Below are 22,313 nucleotides of genomic sequence, written 5' to 3'. Positions count from 1 at the left end.
CTAAAACAAAGGCTTGTATCAGGTAGCAAATTTTTTTCAGCCTTGAAAATGTGAGCTGAGGCAGACTAAACCTACCAGTCTTATCAGCCTGAAAGTTATTACAAGTGTTGTGCTGAGTATAATACAAATAGTGCTCTATAAAGCATTTTGACCAACTGTTTTTAATTAATTAGTCAATGGATACTTATAAGGAGGATGTGCAAAAGCCATTTGAATACATATATGTAAATCTGGACTGCTATGTACAAACATGCATTCATACAATTCTGTTTGTGGAAGCAGATAAACAACAAGAGTATCTCTAGTGACTCCACAGTTGAGGCTCAGATTGGAAAGTATACTTGAAATCTTATTTAAGGTAGGATAAAAAAATATTTCTGTGTATGTGACAATCCACATAAGACTTTTTTCCTTTTTCTTATACCGTTCTAAGAAAATAGGGTTCTGTAATTGTCCTTGAAATTTCAGTGTATGACATTGAATATTAAACCAACATCAAGGAATGTTTTAATAATTTTTATGGTAAAAGTGTACACAATTCTCAAAGTGGATCCTTATAATATTCTGTAGGTCCATTTTTGTAATAAGAGAATAAATGTGCTCACTTTCATCTTGCATATCTAAAATTCAAGACAGATTCAAGTCCTGGTCTTGCTTATGGACCAAAATCTTAAGTAACTGAAATCTTAGGTGATATTCTGCATTTTCTCCCATGAAAGCTGAAAGTAGAATTTAATCCCATTGCTATAAAAAGAAACCGAATATTACTCCTGTAAAGGTTAAGAATGTTTTATCTGATATCACTTCAGATTGAGAATTGTAAAATAAATACGAAAACAAATGATAAATCAGACAAGTGAAAGCAAAGGGTAGATAGCTAAATATTGTAAATAGACAGATAGACCAAGTTATTTATAGATTCCTTCTCAGAGGATTACTTCATTTATCTTTGGTGAGGGACTTTCTCATTGCAAGAGGTATTTCACTAAAAAATTAATTGTTTATTAAGAATTAATTAAACAGGTTAACATGGGACTATCTGATCAGGGAATATCAGTCTCAATACTTTGAACTTGCAGGTGCTGCAGTGGTCGTAGTTAAGACATTATATTGGAGTTTTCCTTCATTGCAAAGGGTTGTGTCAGGAAAATCTTTAATATAAAAATAAAAAGCAGTTCATGCATAAAGCATGACGCCCTGAAGCATATTAGATCTGTTTATCTCTCTCTTTAAAACGAACGGTACCTGGTATAGTTTACATAACAAGGCAGGGATCAGTTTGATAAAGCATTTATATCACCTGGGGAACACGCTGGCTCATTTCCTCAACACCTTTCTGCATGACTTGTTCACCAGCAAGTAAAATAGCAAACAAAGTTTTAATAGGTCAAGAGCAGAGAACCTGCTTGTGTTATAGACATTTGCATTTGCCCTCTGACAACTAGCTCATATTTCAAGTCCAGGTCTCTGCAGCCAATCACTGAATGATAATTATTGATTATATTTTTATGGACAAATCCTTAATTGCATTTAATCATTTGCAGCCTTAAAGATTTTTTTTTTTAAGACAAGTGAAAGCTCAGTGCTTGTGTGGTGTACATGAAATTATCTGGGGGAACCAAATAAAGGACCGAGATGGGCTCTTGCCCCCAGATGCAGTGACAAAGCTCTAGTGACCTCATTAGAAACAGGATTTTACCTCACAACATTAACATCTTTGGCAAATACGACAGTATAAATCTGTGGGTTAACATTTGAAAACACTTTTTTAAACAAATGAATTTCAATTTGGTTTGCAATTAAAATCTGTTGTTAGACTAACAGATTTTTTTTTGTCACTCTTCCATTTTGTTTAATGTAATCCAGGATATGAGTCACATTTGCTTGTTGTTTCTATATGTGGAGCAAATACTGTAGCTGCTGTTTCTGTTACAGCACATCTGCTCTGCTGAAAACTGCAAAATGATAGATAAACACATGGTCAGGAAAAGAAATAGATGAATAACATTTTGTATTATTTTTTCAGTGAACAGTAATCATCACTAAATTTCTTTGCAGTTCAAAGGCTATTTTTGTTAAGCGGACATGGGGAGCTTCCATGCAAGCTATTGTAACATTTTCATATTTTTATTTTAAGTATCCAAAAGTATGTTTTCACCCAACTGGCATTTTCAGAACTGCATGGTAAAAGTAATACTGTGTTCTTCAGCTGTTCCATAATTAAGGAAAAAATTGTTCCGTAAAGAGAAGAATTATTATTTTTTCCTTTTTTTGAAAGTTCAACAGTGGAATACATCTTCCTTAGGGTATAATTAATAACAATTTGCAATGCTTTTATTCACAGATGCAATTCAGAGTATCTGTTCTCTGTGTATATAATGTACCAAAAAAAAAACTGATATCACTTACAGGATATGTATCTATCATCCCAGTGGACATAAATCAATGATTGAGCCATAGGTAAATAGATTATACATGGCAATAGGAAGGGAAAAGAAGCAGAAAAGAGAATCCACAAAAATGATTTTGCAAAGCTTGTCTTATGTTTTCATCAGAAACTAAACAAAATAATCTGACAAGGATAGAAGTCAAGTCATCTGGCAAATTCTTGCATTTACTTTTATCAAATAATGTAATACAGCACATGACACTAAAAATAATAGTGTGTTGTCTAATATTGTCTAATAATCCAGTACCCTGGATTTTGTTTGGACATATCCAACCCAACAGCTTTCATGGTAGTTTCTGCATTTTCCCAATACTGTTCAATCACATGAATGCATGAAGGCCCATGCACCATCCCGTCCTTCCTCCCCACAAACTGGACTTCCCTTCCAGGCACAGGGAGCCCAGGAGAGATGCTGAAATGGCAGCTCAGTAGTCCGTACAAAAGCAAAGCCTACGTCTCTATATGCTGTAAAGTTGTTATGTACAAAGTCTGAAGGCTGCTCACCTTACATGTGCTTAGAAGGGTGTGAGTTTGGGCAGCTCTTGGCGCTCTGAGGTGCTTTGGAGGAATCCGGGATTCTGTACATGGATTGCAGTTAGCTGGATGCTTGTCCCGTACATGTTGGTTGTTGGGGTTTCTTTGCTGATTGCAGGAGTGTATGTGACTGCTGACTTCTAGTGGCTGGCCCGCAGATGACATCAGTCCTGGAACTGCTGCCCCTGTCAGGGATTCTCCTGTGGCTCCAGTGTCCAGGGCTGCATGTGGCCCTGGACCAGAAAGACCTGGCCATCTCCTCCAGCACAATCCTCTACTAATCCATGGATATGCTTGAGGGTTGTCAATGGGACTGGCAAATTTTACAAACAGGCAAAGCTTAGGCTGAAAACAGCAGAGTAAAATTGTGTGCGATGCATGCTGCAGTTATGTGATGCAAAGCACACTAGGGAAAAATGTCAACAAATTACTTTGTTTCTCATGTCACTTGCCCCCCTCTGCTTCTGTGCCTTAGGAGAATACAATATATTCCTCAAACACCTGCCCCAGTTGCCATTAGGGTTTCTGCCCTGATTAAGACTTTTGTTTTTTCATGGTTTTATTCTTGTATGACCTAAATTTTCTTGTGCTCAATCCAAAGATCTTTGGCACTATGGAGGCTTTGTGAAAAAAGGCCCATCATCATTCATAAACTCAGCATAAACATAAAGAGTTGTATCATGAAATATGTCTTTTTAGGAACTTTTTAAGACAGATTAGCTTATTATAATTACATTATTAAGAATCTATTTCTTTCCACTAGGTAGGGAGACTACACTGGCAAAGAAATATATAATGTGTGCCTCAAGTCATAACTCCTAAGTTCTTTTTAATGTCCTAAATAAGTGACCTAATTTTCTGAAATGGTGAGAACCAGTTTTTCTCTCACATGATTTCCATGACAGCTTCCAAATGCAATTTTAAAGCTGACTTGCAGGATCAGGTCCTGCTTTTGTCAAGTGAGGTGAATTAAGGAATTCACCTGTGTATTCCTCTGAACCGCTCAGCTGTGAACTGTCAGAATCAAATAAACTGGCCAAGATAGAATAAGATTTCTGCATTAAAAAAAAAAAAAAAAAAAAAAAAAAACAAACAAACCTGTGCCAGTGCAATTTAGATCAGCAGAATACAGTTTGCCATATTAGAATTCAGTCATGAATCAGCCCCAGAAATACTGCTCTGACAAAGAAAAAACCACATACTGTTCATAACAATAAGTGGTTAGGGCTTCAGTTTTACACTTCACTGAAAGAAATGGTCTTCTAACTAAACAATTGTTCACAGAAATCACATTCCAAGAACTGAAGGAAAAGAAGTGGAAAACTCATGATTGTTCCCTTTTATATTTTAGTACTATGAACTGAAATATCATTATCACAAAACTAGTTTTTCTTGAGTTCAGCCTGCTGTTTATAGTAAAAGAAATCTACATGTTAACATAAAGCTGTGAATCCAGTTTTAACTTCCTCTGATGTCAAAAGGCCCTTCATATTCAGTTAATGAACCTTCTTAAATATCTAGCTCCCCCATCAGCCCATTCCTTTACTTAGCTGCTTATTGCACCTGCAGTTGTGCCATTGGGTCTGGGACTTCACAGCTCTCACAATCCACATGTGCTAATTCTAACATTTTAGTGCTTGAACACAAAGCTTATTCAACAGCTATAAAATCAAATCAAGCACAAAGCAAATGAAAATTTGGAGCATATATTTTATTTATCTGCACAGTTTTCAAGTTTGCTTACTGGTTTTCCAGTTTGCTCAGCAGCTCTGTTCTGAGGGAATCCTGCTTGCTGTTAGCTTTTGTTACTGCATCATACGGGCTGAATTTACTGGTGTTTTCGCTGAAGGGAAGAGTGACTTTATATCAAGTGGCTGCCATTCTTTGCATGAGCCTGTGCTGAGGTTATTCACTGAAAATTTGTGTCTACTGCCTTTCTGTTATCATCGTTTTTCACCTTAGACTGTAGACAAACAGTTGATTTTTCTCCTCAGAATATTTTAGTGATGTTTAACTGCTTGCTACTGTAAATAGTTCTTGTGTTGACTAACTGTTGCATTTAATTTTCACTTCTGTCAAACAAGAATTGCATTTTGGCTCCCACATGTTGTAGTCTGGTATATTCCAACACTGGATGCATGTAGACTTCAGGAAGGAGCACTTATATTTTTCAGGTTGTTCTGAGACAGGATGTAAGAATAATAGTGATTGGATTTGGTATGTGGCTTGTCCTAAAAGTCTCAAAATAGAAGGTGAGAGCAAGCTCCACTTCTCTTATAGTAACAGTCTGTCATAGTTCTTCTCTAACATAGCACCTTACTCCGATGCTCATTCAAATCAGACCATTTAGGCAAGGTTAGGCTTCCTCTGAGAAGAGGGACCTGTATTTCCATACTCACTAAGGGCTCCAGCTTCTCTGTGGCTCCTCAAGTCTGGGATCCTCCTTTGAAGTCTGGGTCAAGGAGGTGAAACCATTACCCCAGGAACATGAATAGTGTCAGTTACAGGAGGAGGGAGGGGTCATTGACACAGCTAAAGCCCCCTAATTTTCCTTTATATATACAAATCATATCTTTCTTCCCAAGTCACCTGTGCAGGTGTGTAGGGGTTGAGCAGCCATTTTGACATTGTGCTATACAAGTAAAAAGATCATTGTATCCAGGCTCTTTGCCACTTACAATGCTATTGCATTTATGCCATAAATTCCTAATGTGCAGTCTCTTTTGGGAGACCCCCGTGAGCAATGTAGTCCAAGGATGTTTGCTGTAACTCTTCAATATTTCTGTAGGCATCAGTATGCTCATCATGGGAGGTCCTGTATAAATTAATCAGCAATATTGTTAATGTCAGTTTTCATGAACACATCTCGATGTTGTATAAATATCAACTGATCCATTTGCATGAGTCACTTATCTTCTAACAAGTCACTTTATGGTTGATGATTTTGCATCAAAAGTTAATCATTGTCTCATGGCTGCCAGTGTTCCATGAAGTGGACCTTCCTGGAGCACGTTCAGGGAGTGCCAATGGATGTGACACTTAGGGCACTCGAGGTACAGCTGGCAAAGGAAAAACAAATGAGCATTGCTTACATGTTCAGCATTACCTTTAGGAGGCCTACAGAGACTCTGGTCTCTGTTTACACTAATCTTAGGTTAGTGACTGTCATATTACATTAGCAAATTTAATCTTTGTTAATGTGATAGAAAGTTGCTAATACAATGAGACTCATTATATTAACAACTTTTGCATCATGTTAGCAAAAGCAAAATTTGCTAACAGAATGCAAAAATTACCAATATGATGAGGTAATCATTATCATTATTCTAACACCTGATTATATTAAGCAGTTACGAACATTTTGTATATGAAATCACCATTTGTACTGTGCTGGGGTTTTCTAGGACTATCTGGAGAGCCTAAGTAGAAAAACACCAAATATGTTTTAAAAAATCATTTTGGAGAGAGGAGTTTTCTTTTGTATTTTGATTAAAATGTTAATTAATCAAATTCACTCTGAAATTAAATTTTTTGACCTAGAAAACTCTTTTTCCATAGACCAGTAAGCCATTTAATGATCTATATTGTGACTAAGGCAGTAAGAGTACAATGAGAGCGTGGATCACTGTTGGTCTTGTATTACCTTTTGGCTTTGAAAAGTAATCTCATATAACAAGTTATATTTTACAGTATATAAGAATTTATGTAATATTTAATTCAAACGTGTTAATTCACTGTTACAATTTGTATTTTTTGTAGCAAGACATACATGTATTGTAGAATATATTTACACATAAGATTCATGGTCTTCCGCAATTACCTCATAATTGTTCATTAAAAATGGACCAGGATTAAAATAAAATAATTATAAAAATATTTTTAATGTGCAGGGTATAATCCAGCCGCAAAACTCTTTGCAATATGTAATATGCTGCATCTCTATTATAATTTCTTGGAAAACAGTCTTATAATTATTATTCTCTGCAAAGCCTTAATTCTTACACAAGCTATGTAATAACAATCTTTTATCTTTAAAGATCATGTGTAGTGATTAAAGAAATCAATTTAAGCATAGATTCTTCATAAAGAAATCCTATAATGACAGTGGGCAAGCTTTGCACACTGCTTTTTCCCATGTAAGTAGCAGACTGGGGGAAATGTAGAGAACACATTAAATATATAAATGTATATGCAGCAAAGGCAGACATCTTAGACCAGCTGGAGGATGGAACTTCTCAGTTCTGAAGAAATCATCATAGAACCATAGAATAGGCTGGGTTGGAAGCGATCTTGAAAATAATCTAGTTCAAATCCCACTGCCATAGACAGGAACACCCCAAGTTGCTCACAGCCCCATCCAACTTGACCTGAAACACTTTCAGAGATGGAGCATCCACAACTTCTCTGGGCAACCTGTTCCTCACTATTCTCATAGTAAAGAATTTCTTCCTCATGTCTAATCTAAATATACTGTCCAATTTAGAGAGAATGATGTTAGGAGGAAGCCTGTCAGAGGCTTTACAGAAGTCCAGATAAATGACATCTGTTGCTCTTCTCCTCTCCACTGACAGTCACCCCATCACAGGAGACCACAGGGTTGGTCAGGCAGGGCTTGCCCTGGATGAAGCCATGCTGGCTGTCCCAAACCACCTCCCTATCCTCCATGTGCCTTAGCACAGATTCTAGGAGGATCTGTTCAATGACCTTCCCAGGCACAGAGGTGAGGCTGACTGGGCAGTAGTTTCCAAGGTCTACTCTTTATAGATGAGTGAAATATTTTCCTTTTTCCGGTCACCTGGGACTTCACCTGAATGCCATGACTTTTCAAATCTCATCAAGAGTGGCTTGGTAACTATATCAGCCAATTTCCCCAGGACTGTGAAATGGGTCTCATTGCATCTAATAGACTTGCCTATGTTCAGGTTGATGGTCATGAACCTGATCTTTACTTATAATGAGAGAGGAACTTTGCTCCCCCAGTCTCCATCCTCTTGTCCATCCACTCAGTAGGTGTGGGAAGTGAAGTTGCCCTTCATGATGGACAAAACCAGTGTTGAGTACCTTAGCCTTCTCCTCATCTGTTCTTACCAGTTTTCCAGCATTCTTTATTGAGGTACACCTTCTTTGACCTTCATTTTCTGGTTAATGTACCTGTAGAAGCTTTACCAAGATGGTCACTGAATGTTAAGTCCATTCAAGGACCTGTAATGACTTCAGCTGAAAGTAGTAAAATCTTTCAATACTCAAAGAAGCGAAGCACTGCCAAGAGGTTCACCACAGTTCTCCTTAACTTCACAATTTACTCCAACCTTAATACAAATCAGCTTTATGTTGCTGTTCATAATTTCTAGAGAAACGTCATAAGAATGGTCTTTCCTTTTCTTCATTTGCCGGCTTTGAATTGGAACATTCTTATTATCTTTATTAATTTATTAATTTTAAATTATTTTTTATTGTTTTCTAACATTTCATTTAAGTCTTTAGCTGTAACAGTCTCCATACAGAGCATGTGTTTTCACTGAGATATTTCCATTTCCTTTTATTGCCTTATTAAAATTATTTAAAGCACCTGAATATAGAGGAGTTTCTGTTTCTTCAAAAGAGTGCTACAGCTTGCCCTTGTTTGCATGAAATTTCATCTGTTGCTCTGCTGTTCAATTGTCTGCTCTGACTTCTATTTAGGTCCTTCTCATGTTCCTCCTGATCTTCTTGTGGTGTAATAGCTGCATTTTTAAGTGTTTTGCCCACTGAAGTAAAACACGCAGCAGATGGGAAGTCTGCTGAATTATTTAGGTTAGATATGCATTTAGCATGAAGGGCTAAAATGTTGAAACTATCCCATAAGAAGAAAGATTAATCATCCAGATAGATCAAAACCAGATTTCTATTTCTCAGTCTTTCCCACTTTTTCCAGTACTGCATCTGAGTAGAACACAGATAATTTCTGAGAGAAGCCTTTATTTGATTATAAGGATATGGTATCCTGTAAGTTAAATGTGAATGTCCTAACAATTGACAACAGAAGGGAAAAAAAACCGACATAAAAACTAGAAGTGAACTGAAAATATAACCTGCTAGAATTTGGCACCACAGAGGGAAAACAAGCATTTGTGTGAGCCATGACTCATGTACCTTTTCTTTGGGCTCAGTCTCAAAGTAAAACGTATCATTGTGGAAGTATTTTAGATACTTCCCTAAACACAAAGAAATATGGAAAGATGGATATATTTATATGTGAACATATAGCTAAAGGTCATATCCAGCTTTACTTAAAGTTTACCAATTATATATTATACATTTCTTTATAATTCCCTTTACATATCTTTATGTAATGCATATCTTTTTCTATGGGAAGTACTCTATGTGAATATGCTTTTCAAATTTCAAATTGAAGTTATCTGCATTGATACTCCTCAAGGACAGAAGGGTTAGCTGGCACACGGGTGGGAGAAGAGTTGCTCATTAGAGAAGGTTTGTTACGAGGTAACATATAATTAAGGTAATGGTCACAGCTTGTGTGACAGCAAACACTCTGGCAGTTGTTTGATTGCTGTCTGGGTCAAGAGATCAGCGTTTTCTACAAGATGTATCCACATTAGTGTGTTAGTGGACAGGTTAGAAAGCAAATTACAGCTGCCTTTCTTAGGCATATTGCTGTCGAGGCTCATTGTTTTGGGTTTTTACTGTACATCAGCAATAATACAGCTTCTGAAGACTGCATGTGACAGGTTAGGCATTTTATCCTTTGAGTAAACAGTAATCATGGTGTGAAGAAAGTGGGGCATTGGAGATTTTTCCCATTCTTTGAGATTTCCATTCTTCCTTTCTAGTTTGCTCCAAGGGCTCTTTGGGGATACATATATTAAGCCCTTTAAATAGTTCATAATAAATCTTTGTCTCGGGTTGATTCTGACAGTTTTTTAAAGAGTCTTTTAAGAGACAATCCTCAATCATTTACTAATCCATGGGGTGATCTTCAGACTTGGAGAAAAAAGAAACAGTTCAAGCTCCAGGATTGTGAAGATACAATGTAGAAAAATTTTAACTCAGAAAAACTCAGAAAATACTGTACCATGGAAATTTCACCAGTCCTACCATGTTCTGACAGTGCCTAAAAGCTCATTCTGCAATTTGCTCAGTTTGCAAACACTGAAGGAAGAAAAATGGATTACCAAAAAACAGAATAACTATTTTTATTGATCACCTTATTCCTTTTATCATGGGCCTGGCCTTGTTTTGTTGGCACTTGAATTGAAAGGGGCATAATGGGAAAAAAAAGTCATTGTTCCCATTGTTAAAAAATACCCCAGAATTCTGTCTGTTAAGTGTTTACTATTCAAGCCTTGTGATAAATATGCCAAAATATCTGCAGTGTGGGCTGATTTTTTAACATGCTGTTTCCTGTGTTATATGACAGGTTCTGATTATGTCTGTCAAAAACCTTCTTAATTCCACAGTGCAAAATAAATAGATAAAGACAGAAAATATAATAAAAGTAAGATGTCCGGTCCACTTGACATTTGTTTTTACTAAATAATTTGAATGAATACTTTTCTAAGAATAATGCATGGCTGCAGCCCACAGAAACTACCCCTAGGGTTTTTTCCTTCAGCAGACTCAAGTCTGTCAGTTTTGGAGATACTTGTTCTCAACTCCTTTTGAATTTAAATGGCATAGCACTTGTCATTATTTTCAGCTTTTTTATAAATTCTGCATAAGCAAAGAATTCTGTAAGTGCTAACTTATCTGTATAAGAACTCTCTTGGTGTACCTTAGGAATATTGTTGCCATATTTTAATTTAATATGCTGCCCTGAGGAGAAAATACTGTAACAGGAACAAGGCAGTAGTTCTAATAAGGGACAAAGCTATAGAGAAATCTGGGCAGTTGGGTCTCTTACCTGTTCTTCAGCCAGGAACGTGAGTGTTGGAGGTGAGGGCTGCTTCTGAGAGCACTGCCAGCTGAGCAGCGCGTCCCAACAGCATCAGCTACCCACTGTCCCAGCTGTGCTAGCAAATCCCTCAGAAGCTGCAGGATTAGCAGCCTGCCTGATTCATCTTATCCTGGACCGGGTCATGGAGTGTCAGTGTCACAGATGAGAAGGGACAATTGCACAGAGAGTCTTGTAATGATGGAAATGTTAACAGCGTTCTGAAATACAGCTGGATGCACAGTGTAGAGGACATAAGTATTTTCATGTTTAAGTAATAGTTATATTTATGGGATTTTTAAAGTGCTAATTGTTTGGCAAAGTGTGAGAAAGGCTAAATTTCTTCATTTTTTCCATTACTCTTGATATTGAAAATTACCAGTGTTAGTTAAACCTGATTTTGGCAGGGGTAAGTAGATTCTGAGTGTGTGAAAATACGTTTTCTTACATTTTGTGTAAGAAAAAGTGTCACTTGACAATATTCCGAAATATATTATTCTGAAGCCATGACATGGTGCTTAGCACCATGCCTATTCTACTGACTGTCCAGTGATGAAGCTATCTGTAAACAAAACATTAAACTCATGACAGTTCTTCTAGACATTTATACATATTTTCCCTTGACAACATATGGTGTGTAAATCCAACTTGCATGAGTTCTTATCATTGAACCATTCTAAATTAGCTAAAAAATTGTTTTATAAAGAAAATTATTTCTTGCCTTCCATGCTTCAAACTATTTATAGATACTTATTTGCATTTGATGCACCAATATGCATTCAGAAAAAGTTTAAACTTGAAAAGTGGAACAGTTTGATAGAGCCAATGTGATAAAATCCCAAGAAGAGAATGGAAACCTCTTTGCAGTGTTAAGCAGTTGTTCACTGTTAGCAAAGATGGACCCAGTTATTTGCCATGTTTGAAAAATGTGAGAGGTGAAATGCTGCCACAGTCGTACCACCCTTTTTTTTTTCCTTTTTCAGTGTGTGAACAGAAAATGGTGGCCCCCTCTGTTTATTGCTGCTGAGCCAGTAACTGTTCACCATGGGCAGATCAGTCTGTGTTTGCACATGTGCACTTGCCTGGTTTAAACATACGCTCAGTAGCTACATACTTTTCTAGACAGGTTATTCAACAAGGTTACACAATTTGTGCAAAGTGATTTTTTGTCAGGATTCTGTATGCATTGATGTAACAATCCAGTAGATACTAGCAACCAGTAACTGCCCCTTGGTTAGGCTGCATGCAAGATTCATGTATATAAAATAGTGTATTAAAGTAAACTTACAAAAGCAAAGAGCAATCATTGCAAATGTAATTTTTTTCTTCCTCTTTGGGATTCTAATTTTAAAAGCATTAAAGAAGACAGCTGCTCATGCTGTGATATGCGCTAAACAGCCTGAAGGATGGAAAAAAATATATTTGTAGCTCATAATAACTATTGACCTTTCTGATATACAGTGTTCTCTGTGTTAGCTATTCTGTTCTATCAACAGTGAAGATTGAACATGACTTTTTAATAGAAAACATGGGGTTTCAAGCTGCTTTCACAAAGGTGTTTATGTATTGTTATTTTGTATTGTAGTACAAAGACTAAGTCCTGATGCCCTTTGTCTGACATCATGTTTGTCATTAAAAAGCTCCACTGTTACTGACTGTTTCATATGAGGAATTGCCTCATAACCACTTTATAGTCGTGATAAAAGCATTGCTCCACTAGATCCAGAACACAGGTATTGAAAATAGAATCCCCCAAATATCCCAGCAGCACAAAAGGTATTTTCTGAAGAAATAGATTCCTCAAGTGGCTATATTTTCAAGGAATTCCTCTAAGACTTCAAACACTCACTTTTTGTATTCATACTGTTGTTCCTTGGCATACTCAGGCTGCTGCATAATGGCTTTTGCTGGATGTCATGTGCTCCCAAAGAGTATCTTTATGATGCTCCTTTTTTTCTCTTGAACTTTCCTACTGCTTAGTTGCTTAGTACAGACAAATCCACTAGTAGCAGCTTGACTGTGGCACTTGTGTATGTTTCCCTAGAGTGGGATCATCCAAACATCAACTTTGCAGTGTGAGGTAACTCAGCTGCTCTCCTTTCCCTAAGGGAAAAGCTTCACCAAAAATCACCTCCCATTTGGCATATGAAAATCTGGAAAGCAACCTCTTTATTGTGCTTTTTAAGCCCAAGCAGGCTGGCAATGTTAAGCAACATCAGAAGGGACTTTTTAATGTTTGTTGGAGGTGTTTTTATGCCATGTGCTGGGAAGGAACTTTAGTGGGCCATTATTGGCAGCTCTAAACCACAGTTATTTTCACAGCTATGCTCTGTAGTGTCAGTTAATGATTCACAAGTTACTAGGCAAGAGCAAAAAAACTAGCAAGAAAGAAAAAATGCCCTCAGTTTTCTAGTGCAAGAAAGAGGGGGAGCAACATCAGCATTTAATGGCAGCTTTGTGCTGAAACAAAATGCTTAAAATTGTTTATAAGAAGCTTCTCAGCAAGAATAATGATCATTTAAGTTGTGGAAACCAGCCACATCTCAAAGGAGATTAAACATCTAGTCCTCTGTTCCTCACAGGACCATAAAGCCCTTGGGGAATTCAGTGAAATTTTTACCCTCAAAATTAGTCAGTGTCCTTTTTTTTTCCCTTTGTTGTTTTCTCATTTCCCAGGGTTTTTTTTTCCATAAACATTCCTTAACAGAGGAGAGATGTACTCTTGTTTATGATACTACACTCTCCTAATATCAGGACCTCTACTGTCCATTGGGTGTGTCCTGTTTCACACTTCATTAGGATTACTGCAAAGTGAGTAAACAGTAAGGAAATGCTATCACTGGCCTAATTTTCTTTGGGAATTTCACCACACCTTGAAAATGTAGGAGTGTTGCTGACCTCATATGAGACCTCATATGAAACCAGGTCAGGTCAGATTATTTATTCCATTGTTTAAAATAAATTAACCTTAGATGTAAAAGTATAGGGGAAGGTTTGAGCTTCATACACAGGATGGTTTGTGTACCACTCACTCACAAGACCATAGCAGCTCTTCAAGAGTTGTTCTGGTCTATTGGATGAGTATGGGTACATTTGTGAGTGTTCAGATAATGGATTGAAGCCCAGTAGACTGTAACATTTTCAAACACTTTTCAGAGTTAAGGTTTCCTATTATGATTAGCTCCATTTATAACAAATCTTTATCATGTTGTTTTCAAACAAACAAAAAAGCTCAGTGTCTTTCACAGATCACTGACATACCAAAATTTGTTGCAAAATCTGTCTTTCAATGTCATAGTGTAACAAAAATCTTATTCATAGTTTTATCTTAGCAATATTTTATTTATAGCTCTGTCCTGGCTCTTAACTCATTCTTTATTTTACCAGATACATGAAGAGTTCTGTGGGATAAAGTTTACGTGGGAAGTAAATTGCATATGTTGGGAATCAATAGCCTGATAAGACATTCCTAGGCTGAAGAAGAAGAAATAGAAGGCAATGCACAAGAAGGAAAGCTTTGAGGCATTAAATAAAGTATTACTTGACCCTTTTCTGGGCTGCATCCAAAGCAGCATGGCCAGCAGAGCGAGAGAGGGCACTCTCTCCCTCTACTGCGCTCCCGTGAGACCCCACCTGCAGGGCTGCGTCCAGCTCCGGGGCCCCAGTGCAGTAAGGGCATGGGACACAGTCCAGAGGAGGGACACAAGATGATCAGTGGGGTGGAACCTCTCATACTAGGAAAGGCTGAGGGAATTAAATTGTTCAGTCTGAAGAAGAGAAGGCCCTGGGGACAACTTAGAGCAGCCTTCCAGACACTAAAGAGAGCTACAAGAAAGCTGGAGAGAGTTTTTACAAGGGCATATAGTGACAGGACAAGGGGGTGTGGTCATAAACTGAAGGAGATTTGGTTTAGATTAGAAATTAGGAAAAATTCTTCACTATGAGAAAGGTGGACGCTGTATTTGCCAAAGAAGTTGTGAATGCCCCATCCATGGGAAGTGTTCCAGGCCATGTTGGATGGGCTCTGGGCAACCTGGCTAGTGGAAGGTATCCCTGCCCATGGCAGGAGGGTGGGAATTAGACAGTCTTTAAGATCCCTTCCATCCCAAACCATCTTATGATTAGCATTTCTGTGGTTCTGTGATTATTAGTCCAATAAGGGTAGTTCAGATTACAATAGAATATTCAAAAATGTCTCTGATAATACTAAATGCCTGCCTCTGAGTTTTTACTTCAGTTTCTCCTACATAACTATAGTCAGTACCTGGGCATAGTTAAATTAAAAAGCAGACAGGGTAAGCTCATTATATATAATACTACAGGATAACTTTGCAAAGCATGGCTTATTTCTCTGCAGAGCCAGCCATTTTTGTGCCCAAACTATAATATGCAAGTAGATCAGATATTAAACACATTCTCTCACTTCCTTGGCTGTTGTATCTGAATTCACTGCTACTTCACTGAGTTGTGTTTTGCTTGGACTTGTATCACATTAAAAAAAACTTGGATATATCTGAGTTAGACTCTTGTTCTCCCAGTTTCGAACAAATATCTAAGCTTAACAGTGTCCACCATCCATGTGGACCATAGGCCAGTGATTACAGTGATTATAAAAATATTCATATCTCTAGATGTAAATATATATAGCATACTCTCTAGAAATTGTGAAGGAAATGAAATAAATATATTACATATAATGCTTCAATGTCAAATTGTTTGCAAAAAATTAAGGATTTTGCAAAATAGACCGTACCGTCAGTGCTGGATCTGGAAAATTTGGAGAGATAAGAGTAGGGGGGAAAAATTAATAAAAAACATTACAAGATCTACCTTTCAACAGAAGTCTGATAGCATTTAAAGTTTATATGCCTTTGAATTTCTAATAGGCCCATAGGTCATGAAAAGTGTATTGTCTTAATCTTGGAGGTAGGGTGACAAAGTCAAGTTTATTATCTTGTCTGAAAACATTACCTAGATATAAATTCTTTATAAAAAGTCATCTTCCTTTCCATTTTTTTTAAAGATCTGTCCTGAATCTTCCCCTTTTGAGTGATGCCTTATCCAGCTTCCAGTATTATTCCCCCCATATAAAGGAAAGAATGGAACTAAGTCACCTAAAATCCAGTCCAATTCTTGACTTCTTCAGTTTTACAGCAAATTTCAAAACAGAAATTTTATGAGTTTTACCCAGTCCCCTAAAAGTATCATGAATTTCAGATCCAAATCTGGTCATTCAGGAATTCAAGTTCCTGTTTCTAACTGGGACAGTTTACAGCAAAAATATTATTCCTCCTTTTAGAAACAGTATTGCTTTGAAAGAGTGAGTGAGCCTTTGCCACCCAAAATGTTAAATAAGTAGTTCATATAGTCCTTGATTTCACTGGATGCTGAGCACACTGGTGAGACCAAGAGAGCACCTATAGAATTTGCTATATAGTTATTTACTCTGTGCTCTTCAGTTGGTCTCCAGGTGGGCTCCCAGTGTCCACAAATAAGCCAAAGTGGTTCATCCAAGTAGCCCAGGAATCTTCAGCAGTTTCCTAGAACAAATTTTAGCTTCCACTACTTGCCCATGTTCAGCCTGTGATCAGCCTGAACCCACTTCATTTTAAAACATTCATTTGCACAATTGCTAAGTATAGTAACTTGCACTTATTGGAAATAAATTGTCTTAACTTGTAGCTTTTTTCTTTTATTTGTTGGGTGAGTAGTTGTGATAATCTATCTTTTAGTTTATAAAATGATCAAATCTGATCTGTAAGATACTGAGAATGATCTTGGCAAATAGTGATTTTTTGAGAGTCACTTTTCTGATTAAAGGCAGTTGAGTAATCAAGGTTAAATTTTCTTAGTCTTTTAATGCCTGGTTACAGACAATAAACTGCACAGAAAAAAGAGAAACATTTAAAATCTGCATCTAGTGCAACTGAAAATGAAAGATTTATATTACCTATAAATTCATCTGAACATAATGATTCTCAGTTCCCTATGCAAAGGTTTATAAGCCTTTAAGAAAATGTGAGAGGAGGTTTGCAAGTGTAGAAGATAACAGGAAAAGAGCTCCCTTTTTCTCACTGTTTTGTATGTTCGCTTTTTTTGTTTCTCTTTTAAGAGCTGGCTGTATAGTTGGTGTTTGAGAATGTCCTTTTAAAAATGTATGGACATATGTTTTCAAGGAAGTGAAATGAAAGCCAGGTGAAACCTTCCTAAATTGTTACAAAATCCAGAAAATCCTTTATGTTAAAACATAAGGTAATTTTTTTCACCAATCTCAAATTCCTTGTTGGTTTTTGGTTTTCCCTCTATAACTTCCTTTCTTCCTAAGAATGAGAAGCCTATCTTTTCTCTGTTTGGCATGCAAAAATGCATTTTTCTCCTCTCAATTATTTTTAATGCTTGTCAAGAAAAAAGCCCAGAAGTTGGTAAACATTATTCAGCCTACTGTAGCAGCTTTTTGTTATTTAAGACATAAATCAAATGTGGAACTTCTTTTTTCCTGGGGGAAAAATTGTTTATCTAAATTTGAATGTGCTTGTGCATCACTCATAGGGACAGTACTTGTGCTATTGCTGTGTATGAGCAATTATTTGCATTAGTTTACATTGTTTTGCTCTATAGCATTAAAGTAGTCAGTGTAGGTGTTCAGTACCTCTGCAGATCCCTGCAGGATGAGAGCCATGGAGCTCAGTCCTCCAGACAGCTATGACCATGTTTATGTGCCATCAGAAGAACCAGAAGAACTTTTCCAGTGCATGAAGTTAAACAATGCATGGCTGGTTTGTGGGGTCTGGGGCCAAGATCATTCCCAAAGCAACGCCCGTTGAGGGATCAGGGATATAGGGTTTGTTCACAAAGAAATGTTTAGAATCACAGAAGTTCACGGAATTACAGAATATTCTGAATTGGAAGGGGCCTACAAGTCCAACTCCTTAGTGAATGGCCCATACATGGATCAAACCCACAACCTTGGCATTACCAGCACCATGCTCTGACCAACAGAGCCAATCTCAGTAAGTTAAGATGATAACAAAACAGTTTTGTGAATTGGCTGCTCTTTCATAATATCTTCCCATTTGCCTCTGTGGCTCTTACTTGAGCTTTTTAACATTTGTGAGACTTCCATATGGGTACAGTAGATTGCAGTTTCGTTCCCTTTGAAATGGAAAATGCATTCCTTGTGTCTAGAAATCTCATCCTGCATTATCAGCTTTGGGAGCAGAAAGAGAAGACATTTATTCCTTTAGTAGTATCCGCTGAAGATGTTTAAGGGCACACAAAGGCAAGTGCTTTCCCAACAGAGTACACAATTACCTGCTTTGCAAAGACAACCCAGACTTATTTTTTATACTTCTGACAGTGTAAAATACTTTAATTCACATGCAGTAAGCATTGGCTTTTATCACATAATTAGCATTCTAAACTCACAGTTTAAGAAGTTTGTAACTCAACAGTAGGTTTAAACTCAGTAAATTCAAGCCAGAAGCCTTATTTTTCAGTGTAAAAAGATGCCTTTTGTTTCTGCAGTATCAAGCCAAGTGGACCTCGTTTATTTCAGACTGTTTAAAGGTTTTAGATTTTTTTTCATCAAAAATTAATTTCTAGAGTTTCATCCTGATATTCCTCAGATTGCAAGTCTGCTTTGACATAATTGAAAAAAAAAATGGAAAATGTTCAGTCACAGATGTTTAAAACCAGCTCCTGAGAACTCATAATGGACCATATTCCAAATATTCCTGTGCAAATCTCACTGACATCGATGGAGCTGTTCTGTGCACATCTTTTTTTTTAAATCCTGCATGCATAATCACCATCAGCATTGTTACAGTACCTACCGTGGATGGGTGCATCTCTGAATGCAGATTTGCACTATCAGCCCTAATGGTTCTCTCTTGAGAGAAATTCAAAATGCTGTTCTGGACTTTTTGGTAACCAATCCCATTTCACACATACACTCTCAGATACTTTTTGTTAAAGAAAATCAAACACTTCAGAATACATATTTGTATGACACTGTTCCAGTCTGTTGGATAAAATCTGTGCACTTTGTAATGTTCACTTAGAGATGTATAGATTTATGCATAGTATAATAATAGCAAAATTATGTGAATCTTATGATATATGATTAAATGAGCCTAAAAAATGTTAATGCCAAGTACATTTTATGGTATGTCAGGTGTTATCCTTTCTTTCACTCAACAGTGTATGAAAGAGAAATTTCAATTTCCATTTTTTGGGAATATTGCATATGTATTACAGCCTGATCTTTTTTTGAGCAAAAGATATCATGTGTTTAATTCTGTATGTTTAGGTAATTACCATTGGAACACAGGAGGACATATTGTACTAACTGCCTGTACTAGAGTATAATGTGCTGGACTACAACAACTATGCTTGTTAAGCTGATTTTAGCATTTCTTCACACAGCAGGAAGCACCCATGCTGTGGCTTCTTAATGTACTCTTTAACTACTGCACTGTACTGTACAATGAAAATAATAATTAATTATGATCCTCACCTTACCAGTAGTGCTGCTATCCTGATGATTTTGGCTGCTGTTTCAGGGTTTCACTGTCCCACACCCTGAAAAATATCTTTCCCTTTAGAGTTTTATTTCTTATGTGATATTGCTGAACAGAGCTGAATTTTTTGAGGACAGGTTTGTTGCATGGATTGTGATGGCTTCACATTTGTTCAGGTCTCCAAGGACCCGCACCAATAAATGTGAAAGAGACAACAGCAGAATGGCATACTTTCCCATTTCCACCAGGATGAAAAAAATACTCTAAATTAAGTCTAACCTTAAATGTATAATCTGTCCTTGGGAGAAAAAAAAAAGGATATAGCATCTTCAAGCTCTTGGCATCCCTTACGAGAAAAAATTGGTTCTAAGGGTCTCTGATCTTGTGTTTTAGTAAAATAGAACTGCACGGCTGACTGACAGTTCTGATCTAAAGCATTTACGTTTAAGTTTTGATCTCTCTGCTTTTGATTAAAACTAATGAGCTCATTTAATTCAAAATGGGAATCTCTGATAAGAGAAATAAGGTTGATGTGATTGGATTAGAGGGGCAAATTAAACTCTTAGAGCAGAAGTTTGTGCTTATACAGTGTATTAAAAAGCTGTTGGCGTATTATGGTGTGTTAGATGATGAGAAAAATTTCATAGTAATTCATATTTAATCAGAAGAAATGAAAGTACTAAATATAACATGGCTCTGCTTTTCCCTCGAGTGATAAAGAGCTGTACATTTAAAATGACATCAAATTCATGCTCTCTAAAACAAAAAAATCTTAAGAGACACACTAAAGAAAGGGGCACTGTTGTCAGTTATCACAACAGAGCTGAAATGTCACAAACACAAGACAAGTTGACCACATTAAATCAAGGACAATTCAATAAAATCCTTAGCTCACAAACAAATTTTTGCACTTCTGTTGACTGCATAACAAAGGCATTTTAAATACTTAAACACTTTCTACTAGCAGTTTTTGTGGTTCTCCTAAACAACAGAAGTACAATTTCAAAATATTTCTTTTGTTCCATGTTAATTCCTCACTGAAATTGAAATTTCTTTTATATCAAATAATACCTGTTTGTTGTAAGCTGCTCCAGAATTTTCCCATTAAATATTTCAGGGATAAATTGATTATCAGGGCTAAAAATTTAGGAATCGTAAAGATTGTATAAAGAATTCCTCAGTGCTGATGCTATTTTATCATGGTTTATACTGAGTCTTAAGTAATTTAGTGGTTGCAGTTAAGGGAGGGAGAAATGCAGGTGAGAGCTATACTTATTTGCGAGCAAGTACAATATCCCTTCAGCTGAACTAGAAAGATGTTTCATTAATGACTAATTAATCACCAATAATTGATGATATGATGACAATAATAATAATATGTGTCATTTACTTGAGATTCTTGCCTTCAGGTTGTTTAATGTTTTATTGATAATAAAGGCCCTAATTTAGCTTCAGTAATATGGAAACCAAGGCACACAAATCCAGCACTGACTCAGGTATCACTGCAGTTGAGGAGTGACTAGGGAATAAAAATCTGCAGAATGTGCAGCCTATTTCAGGAGAGAATTGCTACCTAAGTGAGACTTTGCCTTTTACAAAATACTGACAAACAGTTTTTAAAACAATGTCATACACTCTAGCAACATACCCTCCAACTCCAGTCATCACTAAATTGGGCAAGAAAGAGTTAATGAGACAAATCTATGTTAAAAATTCTATGGGAAAAATAACTTGAAAATGAGACATACTGAGTATATGTATATTTTTGTAATTTCTTTTTTGCTAAATAAACATTTTCTAAATGAGTTAAATTGATTACAACACTCTTAGCATCCATCAGTCATTTATTTTTAGTGAGTTCAAGGATTGCACCTGAAAAATAGCTTAGAAGGGATGTATAAAATCTAAATTATGTGTATATGTATTTTTTCTATTCCCTAGTGGAATCTACAAACCCCAGTTTGCTAACCACTGACAACACTCTAGAGCGCTCTTTTTTCATCCGAATGAAATCTACACTGACCAAGCGAGGAGTGCATATCAAATCATCAGGATACAAGGTAAGGGTTGCACTGTAACATGAAATATTGACATCTTGAAATTATGCTCATTCATGTTCCAGGAGCACCTTAATAGACAGAGAGAGGAGCTATTTCACATTTGCATATATCTCATTCCTTTTGTTAAAGAATCATTAATACATATTTTCAGCCTGAGGTTTGGCTTTTGTACTGCACTTCCATTAAATTGATCATTATCATGATAAATGTTGATGATAACAGCATGATAGCCTTCAAAAGAGCAACATTTCCAAAGTAAAGGTATCTTTTACCAAAGAAGGTGAGTCAGAGTAACATCACTTTTCCCACAGTGGAAAAATTACTGCTCATTTTGTAAGACTGTTAGTAATTTTTGGTTTATGCTTTTCCCAGAGAGGTAGGATTTCTTCATGCAGGCAGCATGCTATTTCATTTTTCTGCCATTCCAGCTGTAGGAAACAATGAGCCACACTGAGTACTTTTCCACCATTTTTCTTTCATTGTCTGTCTGAGGGGCATCTGCTGCTGGGGATCATATTTGCTGGATTTCAGAGTCTTTTAAGATATGAAAGTCTCTTGTTCCTTATCAGCAGTAATCTCATTTTTCTTCAGTTGTATATCGCTCATAACGCCTGTAGCTATCACTGGCTTTGCAGTATACTAAAACTAGAAGGAATAGCACATTTTTAACATTGTCAACTTGTGGAATGAAATATGTCATCCATTAAGTTTTATACAAGATAAAAGAGTGGTGCAAGAAAGTAAGTCTGAGAATGTGTGGGTATTTAAAGAAGTTGCTTGTGAAAGTTCATTTAAAAGCTTTCACAACCATTTTGTTTTGG

General features: G+C 36.6%; 1 protein-coding gene across 7 annotated transcripts in view; it reads left to right on the top strand.

The window, feature by feature from the left end:
• The window catches only part of NPAS3 (neuronal PAS domain protein 3), a 597,300-nt gene that overhangs the window by 521,281 nt on the left and 53,706 nt on the right, over positions 1 to 22,313 (top strand). For all 7 annotated transcript variants that reach the window (XM_074542694.1, XM_074542697.1, XM_074542696.1 and 4 more), the window contains one exon: positions 21,374 to 21,492. In XM_074542694.1, the coding sequence (XP_074398795.1) occupies positions 21,374 to 21,492 (119 nt within the window). The remainder of the gene's footprint in view (positions 1 to 21,373; positions 21,493 to 22,313) is intronic.

The sequence above is a fragment of the Zonotrichia albicollis genome, chromosome 6 (assembly GCF_047830755.1).
Source record: "Zonotrichia albicollis isolate bZonAlb1 chromosome 6, bZonAlb1.hap1, whole genome shotgun sequence".
NCBI classification, from domain to species: domain Eukaryota; kingdom Metazoa; phylum Chordata; class Aves; order Passeriformes; family Passerellidae; genus Zonotrichia; species Zonotrichia albicollis.
This window is presented reverse-complemented; position numbering and strand designations above follow the sequence as displayed.